Source organism: Erigeron canadensis, chromosome 9, assembly GCF_010389155.1.
Source record: "Erigeron canadensis isolate Cc75 chromosome 9, C_canadensis_v1, whole genome shotgun sequence".
In the NCBI taxonomy this organism is placed as follows: Eukaryota; Viridiplantae; Streptophyta; class Magnoliopsida; order Asterales; family Asteraceae; genus Erigeron; species Erigeron canadensis.
The window spans coordinates 14,360,564-14,379,383 of NC_057769.1; the positions used below are offsets into that span (position 1 = coordinate 14,360,564).

An 18,820-nucleotide genomic window follows, 5' to 3' on the forward strand; every position below is an offset into this window, starting at 1 on the left:
TATGTTTTTTTTTTACTTAATAAACAAAAGTAACCGTCAATAACTTATTTTATATTTAATACATAATGACATTTTTGATACAATCAACCACTTAATACATTCAGCACTTAATGAATAAAAAAAATTGATCCTAACTCGCTCTTATCTGTCTCTACCAATAAAGTTACTAATTAAAAATATTTCTCACCTAAATCAGCGTTAACAATCATCTTCCAAAGATCATGTAATCAAACCCAGCTTAACTAAATAGTGTTACAAGAAAAGACTACACAAATAATTTTTTAACACAACCCTATTGCATAGAAAATATTTATTCAAAAACCACAAGTTGTGAACCACCAAAATGCTAATCACGTTGGAATTTTTAACACAACTTCCGAATTTTCTGCCGAGAGAGGTTTACGGCAAGGTGACCCCATGGCTCCTTTTTTGTTTATCCTTGCTATGGAAGGCCTTCACGTTGCTCTGGAGAAATTGAAAGCGTCTGGTTCGATTCGGGGGTTACAGGTTGGTGATATTTCTTTGTCTCATTTAATTTATGCTGACGATGTTCTTTTTCTAGGTGAATGGGATGAAACTAATGTTCGTAATATTATGGCGGCGTTCTCTTGCTTTCACATGGTATCGGGCCTTAAGATCAACCTTAACAAATCCAAACTCTATGGCATTGGTGTTAATGGTACTGAGATACAGAATTTTGCCAACATTGCCAATTGTTCTTGTGATGCTCTTCCTTTTACGTATTTGGGTATTCCTGTTGGGGCGAATATGGCCAAAATGGAGTCTTGGAATCCTATTTTTCAGAAATTTTCTAAAGGACTATCTAAATGGAAAGCGAGTCTTCTTTCTATCGGTGGTCGCCAAGTGCTTCTTTCTTCGGTTCTAGGATCATTGGGCTCATATTATATGTCTTTATTTCGTATGCCTGTCATGGTTAGGAAAAGGCTTGAGTCATTACGAGCAAAATTTTTTGGGGTAGTCATGCCGACTTAAAAAAGATTCATTGGGTTAAATGGGATTGTGTTATTGCAAGCAAACAAAATGGAGGACTTGGGATCGGTTCGCTAGATGCTCTCAACAAAGGCCTCCTTAAATGGAGGTGGAGATTCGTGACTTCGCCTGATGCTTTTTGGGTCAAGATCTTGAATAATCTTCATAGACCGATATCTTTTTGGTCGTGGACTTCGAATAACAGATTTAATTCGGGCATTTGGGCTTCTATTTCTAAAGTGGCTTGTGAGTTAGATCAAATAAATGTTGTCCCACTTCATTCGTTGGCTCTCTCTATTGGTAATGGTTCTAAATGTATTTTTTGGCACGACGTGTGGGCTGGTCAAGTCCCTTTATGTGTTCGGTTTCCAAGGCTTTTCAGATTAGAAACCAACAACCATTGTCTTTTTGCCGATAGATGGAACGGTAGCAGTTTTGTTTTGAGTTGGAGACGCCCGTTAAGAGGTGGTGTGGAAAGTTCAGAATGGGATGAGCTCGCTGTGGTACTTAACGACATTTGTCTCACTGAAACTGTTGATAAATGGAATTGGAATCTTGGAAATTCGTTTGGTTTCATTGTGAAAGAAGTTCGGCATCATATTGACAATTATATTCTTCCGGTTAGTCCATGTTCTACTAGATGGTGTAATTTGGTGCCGCGAAAGGTAAATATTCTTGTTTGGAGAATTCTTATTGATCGTTTACCCACCCGTTCGAATCTTTCTGATAAAGGAATCGACATTTCATCCTTGTTGTGTCCTTTATGCTCGAATTATATTGAGGATGCTCAACATGTTTTCTCGGCTTGAACCATAGCTGACAAGGTGTGGAAGTCCATTTCTAAATGGATTTCTATTGCACCTTTTTCTTTGACTAATTTTGGAGATATTCTTCATCAGATAGATAATTTGCATACTACTAACAAAAAAAAGGTTGTTATCGAGGCCATAGTGTGTTGCGCGGCTTGGGCTATTTGGAAATATCGGAATGGGGAGGTTTTTGATCCGGGTAAAAAACGTTCGGATATTTTATTCGACTTCATTGTGTCTCAGTCGCACGTTTGGGTTACTAATCGGTGTCGTAAGCTTGGGTTGTCTCGTGACGAGTGGTTTAAAAGTCCACTTATTTTTTTATAGTTTTTTCGTTGGTTCCTTGGGACGTATATGGGCTAGCATCAAAAACACCTCAGAGTGAAAACCGGTGGCTCGGCCTCTATCGGTGAGAATTTTTCTCATGTCTCGTTTGTCGTAATTGGCATGACTTTTTTCATCCTTTTTGCTAGCCTCGCAATTCAAGTTCCAAGATGTATCTAGGTTTTCGTAGCCATTTTGTCATTATTCCTAGATATTGTAATTGTAATTGTACTATTTTCTCGTATCAAGTATTTTGCTTGATGCGTTGTTTATTTTAATATATTGTCGTTCTTAAAAAAAATCACGTAATTATATATTTCACAATAGTTACATATCAAAACTTATAAAAGAACTTCCAATCATGTGAGACATCAATTGACCTCATCATTCATTGTCACTTAAAGTTTTTCTTTTATTAATGAGAAAATTACATTTTTGTCCCTCAAGTTGACAGGATTTTCAGTTATTCCGTACTACAAAAATAGTTGTTTTGGAACGGTTTTTTTGGTTTTATGAAACGCTTTTTGAACCGTTCCTTAAAATGGCGTTCCAAAAAATAATATGGTTCGTGTAACGGTTTCAAAAATAATGGACTTTTCGTAACGGTTAGCTAATAAACCGTTCCAGATTTGTTTGGAAAAGTCAATATGTGATTCACTTTGGAACGGTTGTAAATTTCAGTATGTAAACTGTTTCATTTTATTATATATTTATTTATTTCTACATTTTAATAAATTCAGCTCCATATATTATTATTATTATTATTATTATATATCTGATGATTTATACTAGATAAACATGAGATTAAACAAAACCAAATGTATACTCAATCTGCACGACATATCATTATTCTGGAAAATAGACTTGCATACATGCTTCCTAATCTCTTAAACATCAAGGTTTACACAAAAACACATAATAAAAATTACACTAAAGATCCAAATACTTTCATATAAAAATATATATATTTTATACGGAGTAATATATAAGTTAGAATTCCGGCCAATCGACAAGTTGGATAATTTATAGATGCTTGAATCGTCACAACTTTTCTCAACTTGTCTCCTTGCCAAACAGCCTTTTGAAGTGCTACATCTGTGTATAGTTTCTGTAAAATTTAAAAATTAAATAATTATGATCAACTAAAGATTAGTTAAAAGATTAACAGACTTAAATACAAGGGGATAAGAGAGGTCACCATATATAAATTATACCATTTTTGAATTTCGACCAAACTACTAGCTATCCAAACTAAATAATCGAAATCAAATCAAAAGATATATGTGTGTGTACCCTGGCTAGATGAGACTTTGAATGATTTTTGACCATATATATTGCCCTTAAATGAATTAATTACAGAAAAAATTATAACACCCGTCGTTTAAAAACTTGGATTTGAAAAATTTTGTCAAACGGCGTTTAAAATAAGCGGAAAAGATCACTTTTGAAATTTGCCCCATCCGTAACGGATGATACCTTTAAAATTGGTGTTACTATTAAGCATCATCAAAACAATAAAAGTAAATCCAAGTATGGAACCAACATAAATGTCCATTATTACAAGTCTTAAACATAATCAAAATAGCCGAAAACATAAGGCTATAAAGAAGTCTATGCCTTAAAGGTCTTTGCTAAGCTTCTTTATTCTTTCTACCCAAGTCTCACCAAGCTAACCTTCGCCTAGCTCAATCTTGAAGGCACAACATTTTTAAAGAACAAGTGTTAGCTAATAAATTTAGCTAAGTAAGATAACATAGATTTGAAAACATTTGCCAATTAAATATATTAACAAAATCTGCTTTTAAGTTAATATCACATACATACATAACAACATAACATACACTTTAGGTTCATCATGTCCTAAAATGTGCCTACACTTTCTTTTCTTTTTATCTTTCTTTCTTTATTTCTTTGCCAAGACGTAGGCTAAGTGACTTACGCCACTTACATAGGGATGTGGGGCTGTGTGTAGGCGGTCATAAACCGTACATGGAGTCCTCACACCTGACATGATGGGTAAACCATAAGGTGGTCCATCGGCGTCGTTAAGGAATGACAAAGTCAATCCAACTGAATAAACCGTTTATGCCTTTATGCAATGGTGGTTAGTTACTCCACCCTGAATACTCAAACATAACTATGCCACAGGAGGTATCATGATTCCCATACCACGTGACCACGTGCGCACCAACTCCAAGGAGTTAGCACGGGTTAAGCTTAACACAAGACTTTACATATTGCTCAAAACTTTAATATTTATATTAGTTTAAGTTACACTTTCACCTAAGCTAATCACATATCATCTTTTACTCTAGGGCCCTTAACGTGCATGTGACATGGCAATCCTGTCATAAGTCTAGTGACTAGGTGTTCAAGCCATGTATACAAACATATAGCATTATCACTTCATCTTTTCATGGTCACATAACATAAACATTTCATCATTTCATAACATATATACTTACCTCACACCTTTGCAACCTGCATAAGTATGTCATACATCATAAATGGTAAGTATTATATCTCTTAGCAACCTCCCATAATCACCCATAAACATAAGACGTACATACGTATCCAATTGGAAGGTTTAACTTATGAAAACATGTTTTGTTGTACGTCAGGTGACTAAAGATGTTATCTTACCTCGGTACAGCTTACCTATGTAGCACCAAAACGGGTACGACAAAAGGGTACAGGAACAATACGGGAACGGGGAACGACAAAACTAAAAAATTCAAGAAACGGGTATGGCAATAAAAAATACAAAAATATTAGTTATATTGATATTTTGTAGAGAGAGACTTGAGAGATTATGTATTATTGTATATGTATAATTGTATAATATATCCTTGATCAGTAATCACTCATCGAAATTGAATGTTTAGTGTTTAATACTTGGTTTTGGAATAGAAAAAATTTAATGTTGATCAAATTGTATATAATATAACATGTTTGGGTTTGAGAATATGTATAATCACTAAGATGGCAGTCGGTTTTGGAGTTAAAAAAAACTCCATTAAAACTAGGGGTGTAAACGAGCCGAGCCGAGCCGAGCCCGAGCTTCGTAGTGTTCGAGCTCGACTCGTTCAAATTTGAGGTGCTCAAACTCGAGCTCGAGCTCGTGTCGAACCTTACTATTTAAAATCGAGTTCGGCTCGTGATGTATTAAAAAAGCTCGGGCTCGACTCGAGCTCGACTCGTATGTCAAAATAAACTATATGGTTCAATATTTTACTCGAGCTTAGCTCGAATTCGAGCTCGTTAAGTGGTTAAATCTAAGCTTGATGATCAAAAGCTCGTGAAAAAAGCTCGTTAATCATATATTTAACAAGAAAAGGCAAAAATAGGTGCTGCTAAAAATCTTTGAACTGATAACTCCATGAGTAAAAATTAAACATCAAATACAAACTTGCTAGTACATTCTTTCAATTTCCATGTAGACAATTATCTCTCACTTGCAATGCACCAGTACATCAGTTCAGATAAGTATCCTGCATTCCATATTTGCATACATGTACATTTATATTAGAACACATATTTAGGTGTGTATAAATTATAATGCAATTATAACTACCAATGGAAAACATACATTTAGTTTGCTTGTTGCATAGTAGGTAGTAAGACCTCAATGGGCATGTCCTCTTTCTACATAAAAGAAAAAAAATAGTTAGAAGAAACAGAAAATTAAATCACAGATTTTTCAAGTTCTCAAAGCATACCTTCGTTTTACTTTTTAATCCGTAATGTTGCCTAATCCAATCGCCTCCACAAATAAGCATCTCTACTGTTTCAGGAGCCAAATTAGACCGATAAGGGTCAATAACTCTGCCTCCGGCACTAAATGTTGCCTCAGATGCAACTGTAGAAACTGGTACAGCAAGAACATCGGTAGCCATCTTCGACAAAACAGGATACTTAAACTTGTGAACGTTCCACCAATCCAATGCACTAAATGTCTCCATTCCTCCTTGCACTTTGTATATACCTTCATGGTAGTACATCTTAAGCTCAGACTCACGTGGTTTTTCCATGTCCACATTTTTAACAAACTGCATATACGCATCCCATCCCGATCCATGTGAGGTGTTTTCATTGGACTTTGTAGTTGTGCCCCCTCCAGAAAATTCACTTCCTCGTGTTGCAGCTTCCCTAACTAATGCATCATGTGCCTCCAAATACTCTTTATATATACGATCAAGTGCGTCCTCCACTGACTTAATGTTGTTGGCAGCTTCGACTGGTGTATATAATATTGGATAAGCTTGTCCAATCAACCATTTTTTGAACCTAGGATCGAGGACAGAAGCTATTGCCATAAGCAGATGACACTCACCCCAATACTTGTCGAATTTTTCTTTCATTTTTTTCACCATTTTACGAATAAAATCATCTTCAGACTCTGAAGCTTCATCTAATGTTTCCTTGACTTTATACACCTCTATTAGGTACAAATTAGCAGTAGGATAATGACTTCCTGATATGATATTGGTGCACATCTAAGAATATAAAATAGTTATCAAAGTTTTATTACTAGAGAATGATATAGATGAATGTACAATAAGAGGTGCATACCTTAAAAACTTTCAGAATTTTACAAACTTTCTCTACGTTTTCCCAATCTTGATATCTAGGCACATGCTTGAAGTGAGTCTCATCGAGAGCATATCTTAGAAAACAGCCAACAGTTAATTATGGTACACCCTCATATAAAACAATAGTTAAAAAACAATATATAATCAAAATAGAAACGTACTCTGGAATAACATCTTTAAACTTAAGAGCAAGGGACAACATTTTATACGTGGAGTTCCACCTAGTTGGACAATCGATCAATAATCTTCTATCCTTCACATTTTGTTTATCCGCAACTTCCGAAAATGACTGACGTCTTGCCTCTGAATGGTTGATATATTTTACAGCTTCTCGGACTTCTCCAATAACGGAAGCAATTTCCGAAAGCCCGTCTTTAACAACAAGATTAAGAATATGCGCACAACATCTAACGTGAAACAACTTACCATCACATACAAGTTTTCTTACTCTAGAGATATTGGTTTTCAATGTATCCACAACCTTGTCATTATATGCGGCATTATCCACAGAGATTGAGAAGACCTTATCATCGATTTTCCACTCCTTTAAGCATTTGTAAATACCATCTGCAATGTCACGCCCAGTACGTGGAGGAGGTACATGAACAAAACTTAGCACACGTTTGTGCAATCTGTGAAAACAAGCATAGATGAATAAAAGAGAAATCGGGGTCATGCCAATGATGATAACTATTAAATAGATCAGTATCATTAACATTAGAGTTAAATATATATATAAAATCAAACCTCCAATTATGGTCAATGAAGTGCCCCGTGATGGCCATATACTCAATTTTCTGATGAGATGATCTCCAACAATCAGTTGTCAAACTGATTGCCGAGGCAACATCAATAAGGTCTTTCAACTGTATCTTTTCATACTCATACACCTTGAAACAATCTGATCTAGTTGTTACCCTAGTTACCTTATCATACAAAGGATTAGCAGTCTGCATCATGAAAACAAACAATTCATCTTCCACAGTAGAAAACGGTTGCTCTGTACCCATTACCCAAAGAGTAACTGCTTCTCTCATCTTGTTATCATCATACTTTGCATCGGGTCTAATCAAGAGACGTGACTTGTTAGATTCTATGTTTACATCAGGTGCAACTCGTTGAAAGTTTAGCAACTGCTGGGTTCTTTGGTATTCTTTGTGTTTTAAGCAACACTTCAAGTGTCGCTTAAATGATGTTGTAGTACCGCTTTTAGAGACAGCAAGCATTTTATGGCAGTGTTTACACTCAACTTTTTGGTCACCATTTCTAAGAGTCACTTTTTCAAATTCGGTCCAAACTGATGAGGTTTGTGAACGTTTACGCTTTAATGTCACTCGATCTTCATTGTCACCAGTTTCAACATTTTCCTCTTGTAAGTCTGCATGTTCACTAGTATTATCCGGTGCATTATCACTCTGCGGTATCTCCTCGCTCTCAAGATTAATATATGCAGATTGAGATGAATGATTATTCGAGCCATTGACAGATTGTTGTTGCATTGGGTTTGATTTAGATTCCTACATTGGATTAATAATACTGTTATCAACCAGCTTTTGCATTATTACTTTGTTTAGGGCAAGAGTTCGAAACAAAAAAGGAATCACATCAAGTGCCTACTGAACATAGTGACAATACATTTTTTATGTTTAAGCGTAGTCTTTTTTTTATGATAGGGATTTCTCGATCAGATATGATAGGGATGAAAACCTATTATAAATCTTAATTCTTACAAGCATGAAGAAAATAGAGATCCTTCCAATTCCATTATAGTTTAACAACATGAAAGAAATAGATCAATATAAGCATAAAAAAAAAGAGAGAAGAAACATACCTGTACTTTGCTAGTTGCTACTTTGTTCAAGGAATAGGCGGAGACGGAATAAAAGTAATAGAAGAGGAGAAGACAAAATGGGTGGTATTGTATATTTATGTGGGAAGAAATGAGCTTTCTACCGCTCATTTTAAATTGAAATCTGGGAAATGCTTAAAGGAGTGCAAATGGGAAATGCAAATGGGAATTGAAAGGTTTGTAAGCATATTAACCATTAAATGGAAATTAAACGGACTGTCTAAAAAAAAGGGACACATTTATTATTGTTAATCTATATATATATAGTATATATTATATAAGCTCGTTTAGGCTCGCGAGCTTAATCGAATTATACATATAAAGTTCGAGCTCAAGCTCGATTAGTAAACGAGTCAAAAATTAAGCTCGAGTTCGACTCGAACTCGTTTAGGCTCGGCTCGAAACGAGCTTTTTACGAATCAAATTCGAATAGGTATCGAGCAGGCTTGACTCGTTTACATCCCTAATTAAAACCCTGAATTTAAATAGACAGTATAAAAACTTTAAAAAAACTTTTCGGTATCTATTGAAAATTGAAAGAAAGTTTCATACGTGTTTTGTACGTGGAAACGTTTCCATGGAGCTTCCGAAACGGGTACAGCTACTTCTTTGAAGTTTCGGTGCATCATAACAGCTTACCAACCAGTTATGAGTAACTTACAGTGCTTGCTAAGTGCTCCTGACTACCTAGAATGAGTACAGGATCGACATATAAGCTAAACGAAGCATTTTGTGCAATCTGGGTATCAGGTGCGTCGCACCTCCCTAGTGGTGCGACGCACCAATCAACTAAAAATACTCAGATCAGATAAAGGTGTGTCGCACCTTCCTAGTGGTGCGTCGCATATCGGGCATCGATTGAAAATCCCTTTTCCCATCCTGGGCTGTGGTGCGTCGCACCACCCATTTGGTGCATCGCACCTGGGGTGCCGACCAGCAACTCAATTTTTAAACTTGCTCTAAACGTTTTCCATTCGATCTCAAACCCTTAGCCCGACCTGGGGACATAAAATTGACCTTTTTAATTATATTTTTGATGACTCAAATCAATAAATTGATCCTTTAATCATTGGCTAACATATAGCAATCGTTTGATCACCCGAAAAACATGAAATCGGTAAACCTTTAATCAATTAACCCAACCCAAACCCCATGGCCTGAATTGAATACTCATATATGAGTCATAAGATCAGATTTCAAAGGCAAGATTACCTATATTACTTGTAGATGACTTAGGGAATTCAAGATCTTAACAAAATATGCTCAAAACACCACGAAACGGAAGAATTCGATGAAGGATTGATATGGAAGAGGGAAGGGGGCGACTATGGGGTCTCAATCACGTAATGGTGCAGATGAATGACAATTAGGGATGCCTAATTGCCACTTAACCCCTGGCCATCAACTCCTAAAATTCTATTTTAGGTCCCTCGACTTATAAACGTTACTTTCATAGCTTAACTTTCTTACCAGGAGTCTTAACATTCTAACAAGCACTTAATTATTTAACTTTACTTCAATTACTTTCATTAATCATCACATTGATCATATCATAATAAACACAAATGCATTTATTCACATAATCCCTTATAGGGCACATAAACATAACGGACCTAACGTTAACTAACGGAAAGTCAAATCGTCAAACATAAAATGTTTGGGATGTTACAAAAACCCTGAAGTTGGTCAATTTTTTCACTTTTCACTCTGTGACTAACAGCCGTATATTAGGTCCGTTAAGTGAGTGGTAGATTCGTCATTTCACTATGATTCTTTCTTCTTAATCTTCCTAACTAAAACACAAACCCAGATTTGTCAGGTTTTTGTAGAAAACGAAATGTCAACTGAATCATGACGACCTGAAATTTGAAAATCACGTCGGAAAAATTAAAATTTAGATTTATCTCTTGTTTCTTCGAATCAGAACACGAAACATGTTGCAATAAACTTAGAAATCAATCGCGCACGAGCCCTAGCCAAAATAAATCCGATCTAGACTTCGCCGGAAAAACTTGTTTGAATCGAGAAGAAAGACAAATCAAAACAATTGTACATCGAATCCAACCAAATCTAGCCAAAACCGATCCCGATCCAAGCAATTCTGAATCCAAAAGCCCTTGTTTCTGATCTGAGATGTGTGTGTTTGTGTGTGTTTCCTTGGTGTATGTTTTCAGTTGACATTTTGTTTCTGGCTGCCGTGATATTTTTAAAATCTGGGTTTGTGTTTGAGTTTGGAAGAAAAAGAATAAGGGATCATGGTGAAATGACGAATCTACCTCTCACTTAATGGACCTAATAGACGGTTGTTAGTCACAGAGTGAAAAATGAAAAATTTATTTTGACAACTTTAGGGTATTATCTGTAATTAATTCACTTAAAGACAATAACTAAAAATTCTGCCAACTTTAAGGACCAAAAATGTAATTTTCTCTTTATTAATTTATACAAACACACATACACACATCTACATACATATATAAAAATTATATAAAAAAAAAATCCAAATTAAATAATGAACATATAACTTAACAATAAACAAAATTTTAATATTTTACCTATTTAGGTCTTTCACCAATTTATATCTATAGAAATAGGTCTCACATGCAAGGTACGTGATTAAAATTAACGGGAAAAACTTAACGTCATCAATCACATGGATGAAACGTGGAACTAATTTTGATATTTGGACGCATTTATTTATAAAATTTTAACAGCGATGTAATTCACGAAAACGAGTAAACCACAAGAACGAATCCTGCGATTAACTCTTAATAATACGAAGGAAAGGAAGAAATTATCTCAGGATTTTTTGTGTGTATTTAGGTGAGATATGAATATGGTTATGGTTAGACCAAGATTTTCTGTTTTGGTGGGAGTTTGAATATTTCAAAAATAAATTAATACTATTAAAAATAAGCTTTTAGAAACATTACCTATTCTTGAACATTGCAAAGACGTTATAATTTGAGTAAAAAAAGTTCTATTTCTTGTTATTCTTGAGAAAAAAAACATAAACTAAAAAACTAATTAATTAACTTAATTTAAAAAAAATACTTGTAAAAAAATTTATTGTTTTTGTTGTTATATATTAAGTGTTTATCTGAATTTTGTGTTCTATATATCGCTATAAATGCATTTTTTTCTTGTGTAAAAAATTTTTCAACTCTCACTATAAGTGCATTCAAATCAAAAAATTGACGCTATAACCACTTTTTTCTTGTCGTGTATTTTGGTTTATCTATGATATAACTAAAAGAGGGGGCTGGGGGTACAGTTGGCACCCCTAATCACCCTCATTTAGCCTAATACTCTTTCCTTATTAATCCTCTATTTTTTTTAATATTTGTTAAAAACAAATCTTATAAAACAAATCTTATAAAAAATCTTTATTATTATTATCTATACCACCTAGAAAAAAAACTCTCACATGTTCTCAACCTTAAGAAAAAACCTACGGCCAAAAAAAAAAAAAAAAGAAACTCCGATCAACTATGAAAAAGGTTTTTTATTTATATACTTTGTTCATATTTAATCATCATTATTATTATTTAACATTGAATTTTTATGTTATTGTTATTGTTATTATTATCTCTTTTAATTTAATTTGTTGTCCATTATAGGTTAATTATGACTTCTTAAACCCTCACATATTATTCTCAACCCTAAGAAAAAACCTACGGCCAAAAAGAAGAAAATTAAAACGTTCGAGATGGTCTTTGTTGATGAATTGGTATGTATTTTTGAAATTATATACTCTACACTTTTTGTTTCTCTTTTTATTTAACTAAAGTTGAAAAAAAAGGTAAGTTGGAATCAATATTTATATGGAATTAATTTTCATATGTTTCTTCTTTAGTGTAACATCCCAAACTTTTCGAGTTTGACTTATTGACTTGACCGTTAGTCAACGTTAGGTTCATTAAGTTTATATGCCCTATATGTGATTATGTGATTACATGCTTATGTGTTTTATGTGAAACGATCAATATAATGTATAATTAAAGTAATTAAAGAAACATTTTGAAAGTTAAGTGCTTGTTAGATCGTTAAGTCTCTCGGTAGATGAATTAAGCTAAGAAAGTCAAGTTTGGAAGTTGAAGGGTATTAGTCCCAACTATTACTAGATGGGTGCTGAAGACACCTCTATGTCGATGGTGAGTGAACTTTGCAACACAATCAATTAATCTGGATATGACCAGTTTAGAATGATTGTGTACCAGGTTAACTGGAGTTAAAGTATTAAGGTGACAGAATGTGTAAGTTAATACAATGCAATAATATAAGTGACAAGTATATAAATTGGTGAGACAATATGTAATTTTCAAGTGTATTTTATTTATTGATTGTTTAAATAAAATACAAGGTTGTTACGGAACCAAGATAATACAAGAATGTAAATATCCTAACAACCCATGAAATACAATTGATCTAAACTTGGAAATTCTCCTAAACAATCGAAACACTTAAAGTTGTGAAATGTTCCTTTTTGCGATTGAGAGAATATTGCACAAGTTCACCAATATTGCAGAATATATGTATTTGCAAAGTTGTGAAAAATGCTTGTGCAAGGACCTCTATTTATAGTCGAAGATTGAGCATAGGGATCTCAACTTCGACGTACAAATATGGTTGACAACACACAAAAGTATTGTTAAATAATCCTTTGTGTGTGCTAAATAAAGTAAGACAAAAGGTTACTTTATTCAACCACTCTACATCTTTGCACTTTTATCCAGAGCCAATATTATTGTCCGGTTAAAAGGATGTAGTGTAAAAGGTCCTCCTCGTAATCAGTGTGAAGCTTTGTAAGAGCATTTACACTGGAGGATTCTCTAGTTGATTGATCTGGTAGATTGTCAACTGGGCTTCGCTGCCATTGTCAATCTCTGTCTTCCATTTGTTGTCTTTGACTTCAACTGGAAGGTCTTCAGATTCTAGTCTTCAGATCTCAACTGGAGGAAGTCATCAGTTACTAAAACTGTACAATGCAACTGGACTTCTAATATTTCGGACAATTCTGCATGCTCTCCAGATGTCGCTGGAGAGCTCCAGTTTATAGCTTAAACTGGACCTAACAAAGGGCCCTAAGTGTAAGATTAGGAGTTGATGGTCGGGGGTTAAGGTGCAATTAGGTATCCCTAATTGTCACAACATCAGGTCATACGTGAGAAATACCCCCCAGCCATTCCTTCCTTCCTCTTCTTGCAAGTTTCCTTCAAGCTCTCATCATTTAGTGCCGTTTTTATCAAGTTTTGTCAGCATATTGGATCCCCTAAGTCATCTACAGGTAATATAGGTACACTCCTCTTTGAAATCTGATGACTAGAGTCATAGATGAGTATTCAACACAGGCCATGGGGTGAGGGTGGGGTTAATTGATTAAACGGTTACCGATTTCATGTTATTTGGGCGATTCAATGATTGATTTATGCTGTAAAGGATTAAAGGATTGATTGATGGATTAAAGTCATCAAAAGTGTTGTCAAAGAGGTCAATTTTATGTCTCCGGGTCGGGCTAAGGGTTTGAGACTGAATGGGAATCGTTTAGAGCAAGTTTGAAATTGAGTTTGTTGGTCGGCACCCCAAGTGCGACGCACCAAGTGGAAGGTGAGACGCACCACTGCCCAGATTGGGAATTTTCATTTTCGAAGGGAGCCCGATATGTGACGCACCAAGTGCAAGTGCGACGCACCTATACCTGATCTGAGTTTTCTGTATGATTGGTGCGATGCACCACTTGGGAGGTGCGACGCACCTGATTCCCAGTTTACACAAAACACTTCGTTTAGCTTATATGTCGATCTTATACTCATTATAGGTAGTCAGGAGCACTTAGCAAGCACCATAAGATACTTTAACTCATTGGTAAGCTGTACCAAGGTAAGATACACTACTTTCACACACTTAGGGTTCAACAAAAACATAGTTTTCATATAAATTCCCAAATGGTATCTTGTTTGCTTATGGGTATTTGGGATTATATGGGAGGTGATATGGGCTATGTAGATGCATATGAAAGCCTGAAATGCTACCCCAATGATTCGTACTGATATGAGATGCTATGTATGCTTAATAGATGATATGATATGAAAAGATAAATGATATGAGATAATAGATGATTTGCAACGATATATAACATGAGATGATAGATGATATGAAGTGATATATATATATAATATGATACGAAAGATGATATGAAATGATGTACGATCTAAGATGATAAATGATATGCAATGTTCTAATGATATACGATATGCAATGATATATATGATGATGTACGTGATGTAACAATGTATGCGATGTAATGATATGCTATGAAATGTTATGTAACGTCTTGAGATGAACTTAAATGTGTTATAGGTTGATGATATCTAAAATGTGCATGACTACATGACTTGTTCATCTAGTTCACTAGACTTATTAAGTTGCCATGACACGTGCACGTTTAAGGGTCCAAACGTTAAGATGTACATGTGATAATGTTTAGGTAATATGAACACCTAAACTATATGAGATGTGAAATCGAGCTCGTAATTTTAGATGAAAGTGTTTGTTAGGTCCAGTTTCGCTGAAAACTAGAGCTTTCCAGTTGCATATGAAGAACTGAAGAATTGTCCGGAATATTTGAAGTCCAGTCATAATGTACAGTTTATGCAACTGATGACTTCCTCCAGTTGAGATCTGATGAATAACATCTGAAGACATTCCAGTTGAAGTCGAAGACAACAAGTGGAAGATAGAGAATGGCAATGCCAGCGAAGCCCAGTTGACACTCTAATCAGATATACAAACTGGAGACCTTTAGTGTAAATGCTCTTACAAAGCTTTACACTGATTACGAGGAGGACCTTTTACACTACATCCTTTTACCCAGATATTAATCTTGTCTGTGGATAAAAGTGCAAAGATGTAGAATGGTTGAATAAAGTAACCTTTTGTCTTACTTTATTTAGCACACACACAATTAATTGTTTACTAATACTTTTGTGTGCTGTCAACCATATTTGTACGTCGAAGTTGAGATCCCAATGCTCAATCTTCGACTATAAATAGAGGTCCTTGCACAAGCATTAAAACAACTTTGCAAACACTCATACTTGCAATATCTTTGGTGAACTTGTGCAATATTCTCTCAATCGCTAAAAGGAACATTTCACAACTTTAAGTGTTTTGATTGTAGAAGAGAATTTCCAAGTTTAGATCAAGTGTATTTCATAGGTTGTTAGGATATTTACATTCGTGTATTATCTTGGTTCCGCAACAACCTTGTATTTTATTTAACAATCAATAAATAAAATACACTTGAAAATTACATATTGTCTCACCAATTTACATTACTTGTACTTTACTTATTGCATTGTATTTACTATTTACTTTTGTCACCTTAATAAGTATAACTCCAGTTAACCTGGTACACTGTTCACTACAACTGGTCACGTCCAGATACAGTGAACGTGTTGCAAAGTAAACTCACCATCGACTTAGAGGTGTCTTCAGTACTCATCTAGTAATAGTTGGGACTTACAGTGTTAAGCTTAAACCGTACTTTCCCTTGCCTGGCTAAGTGCGTAGATGTGGTTGCTTGGGTGGCTCCTTGTAACATGGTCAAAGATGTGAAGAGTAATACGGAAGGTCTAACCTGCCCCACTTGTCTTGAAGATAGGGATTACTCCGGAATTGGCTTGCCATTCCTTAACGAAAATGATGTACAGCCTTAAGGTTTGTCCATCTAGTCGGGTGTGACTTATGTCACACTTATAAAGATGCACATGTTATATGAATTGCGTGACTTATGTCACAACTATAAAGATATTTAAATGTGATATGTGGAGATGCAAAAGATGACTAGGCACATTTAGGATGACCTATCCTAATATGAAAGATGTTGATGCTATGATATGTATGTGACATGATATGTTTGATGATATGTGCCTTAACGACTTAATATGACTTTTATATAATGTTTTAAATGGACAAACGTTTTATTAGCTGTCTGTTATCTTACTTAGCTATTTCGTTAGCTAACACTTGCTCTTTTGAAATATGTTGTTTCCTCAGGTCCAACATTAGTAAGCAGGTTGATGTGAGAAGATGTGAGGCATGGTTAGATGATCTTGAAGCTGGCTATGGTTTACCCATAGTGGCTGCTCGCTTTAGACTTTTGCTTTATGTTTAGATAATAATGACTTGCATTGATAATGTGGTCGGTTGTTTAATGTTAGGCAACCGATGGATTTCCATTTGAACTTATTTTGATGATATGGCTAGTAATGGTGTATCCACCCTGTGACCTCAAGGGTTGTTCGTAACAAAAGCTCTAAACGGAATTAAATCACAAAATCAATTCCCTATTAATAAGAGATTCGGTTCCACTTAATAGGGGCTGCTAAATATGGGAAGAAGTAGTTGGAGCCTGTAAAGAGGGGAAAAGAACCCTAGGATGAGGGCAGACAACTCCTCTATAAAAAGCATGATACGGCCGCATATTACACACAACTATACACCACTTTCACGCCCGATTAGACCTAGATCTTCATCCTATTCGATTGGCGTAAAGAGGCTAGAACCCTACCTTCGGGGAATTGCCAACGAATAACCACAAAACACCCATCGCCAATCTTCTTTAACCTAGTTGCGGTCTGGTGTACAATCATTTGGCGCCATCCGTGGGACTCGACATTACACGGGTCTCTTAGATCTTTAAAAAGAAAACATTTTTGTGCATCTTTGCTGCGTGCAATGGTTAAGAAAAACAAACCTGAAACCCTAAAAAATAGAAGGTCAGTCTTAGCAATCAGTCAAGCGACGGCTGGCACTTCAAAATCAACCAAAAAAGAACAGGAGGGTTACTACTTTCCACCTCTGGAAGGAGAAGCCTCCAATGACCCTGTAATTATCCAGGCCATGATCTTCGATATTGAAGTACGACGAGTCTATATAGATAGCAGAAGTGAATGTGACGTCATATACAAGCATTGTTTCCTTAAACTGCTAGACGCTATAAGGGCCCGGAGGTCAGATCCTCGCGGTCCTTTAGTCGGGTTCTCGGGAGAACATTCCTGGCCTATAGGGGAAATCGATCTCGACGTTTGCATCAGAGATGGGGATCGCGAAAGAACTGAGACATTGGACCTCACCATCGTACGGTCTCCATCACCTTATAACATCCTCTCAGGGAGAATGGCGATGCAGCAATTCGAAATGGTTCCCTCCGTATGAAGCGGGAATAGGCACGATCCGCTCGTCATACGAACGTATGAAGCAAATCCTTGACGTGAAAAGACCAAAAGGTGAAGGAACCTCTGTCGCGAAGGAACCCAAGGAACAGGCGGACGAAACGAAAGTGGTGGTCAACCCTTCGTTCCCGGATCAGTCGGTCTCCATAGGAACCCGACTCTCGGAAACATGCAAATACAAACTTAGGAAACTGTTGCAGTCCAATATGGATATCTTCGCATGGGAATACGGAGACATGACGGGGGTCCCAAGAAACCTAGTCATAGATGGCAAACCCTTCGTAACGGAACATCACCTAAATGAACAAAAACATGTAGAGCCTGTCCACCAGAAAAAGCGTAGCCTTTCAGCCGATAGAGACGAAGCCGCCCATAAGGAAGTAGATGAACTACTAAAGGCAGGAATAATTAGAGAATCCACTTACCCCATATGGATCGCAAACCCCGTAATGGTGAAGAAAGGAGACGGGGGGTGGAGGATGTGTGTTGACTTCACGAACATCAATAAAGCATGTCCCAAAGATTGCTATCCCCTACCCGAGATCGACTGGAAAGTGGAATCGCTTGCAGAGCACAAATTCAAGTGTTTCCTGGACGCCTACGAGGGCTACCACTAGATACAGATGGCAGAAGAAGACAAAGTTAAGACTGCATTCTATACAAGCAAGGGGACGTACTGCTACAGGAAGATGCCATTCGGCTTAAAGAATGCTGGAGCTACATATCAAAGGTTAATCGACAGAGCTTTCGCCTCGTAGATAGGAAGGAATTTAGAAGCATATGTTGACGACATGGTTATAAAGAGCATGAGTGAAGAAGGACTCTTAGAAGACATCCAGGAAACCTTCAGTAACCTTCGGAGGATAAATATGAAACTCAACCCAAAAAAATGCTCCTTCGGGGTGGAGGAAGGGAAGTTCCTCGGGTACTACATCAGCAACAAAGGCATCCACGCAAACCCCTCCAAAGTAAACAAGTTAAAGCAAGTCTCTCCACCTAAGACCATCAAGGAGGTGCAGA

At 36.0% G+C, this 18,820-nt stretch overlaps 1 protein-coding gene across 1 annotated transcript; it reads right to left on the reverse strand.

Moving 5' to 3' along the window:
• Positions 1–5,812: 5,812 nt before the first annotated feature.
• LOC122583258 (zinc finger BED domain-containing protein RICESLEEPER 2-like) lies at positions 5,813–7,204 on the reverse strand. The gene is made up of 4 exons (XM_043755681.1): positions 7,197–7,204; positions 6,877–7,122; positions 6,696–6,789; positions 5,813–6,619 (listed from the first exon to the last, which is right to left on the reverse strand). Exons 1-4 carry the CDS (start codon positions 7,202–7,204, stop codon positions 5,813–5,815), a joined length of 1,155 nt encoding a protein of 384 aa, XP_043611616.1.
• Positions 7,205–18,820: the final 11,616 nt, after the last annotated feature.

Bases quoted from the DNA above. Each gene is read 5' to 3' on its own strand.
- LOC122583258 (XM_043755681.1), bottom strand. The intron at 6,790-6,876 runs GTACGTTTCTAT...CTGTTTTCTAAG, and splicing joins TTTAAAGATGTTATTCCAGA to ATATGCTCTCGATGAGACTC. The intron at 6,620-6,695 runs GTATGCACCTCT...TTATATTCTTAG, and splicing joins AAATTCTGAAAGTTTTTAAG to ATGTGCACCAATATCATATC.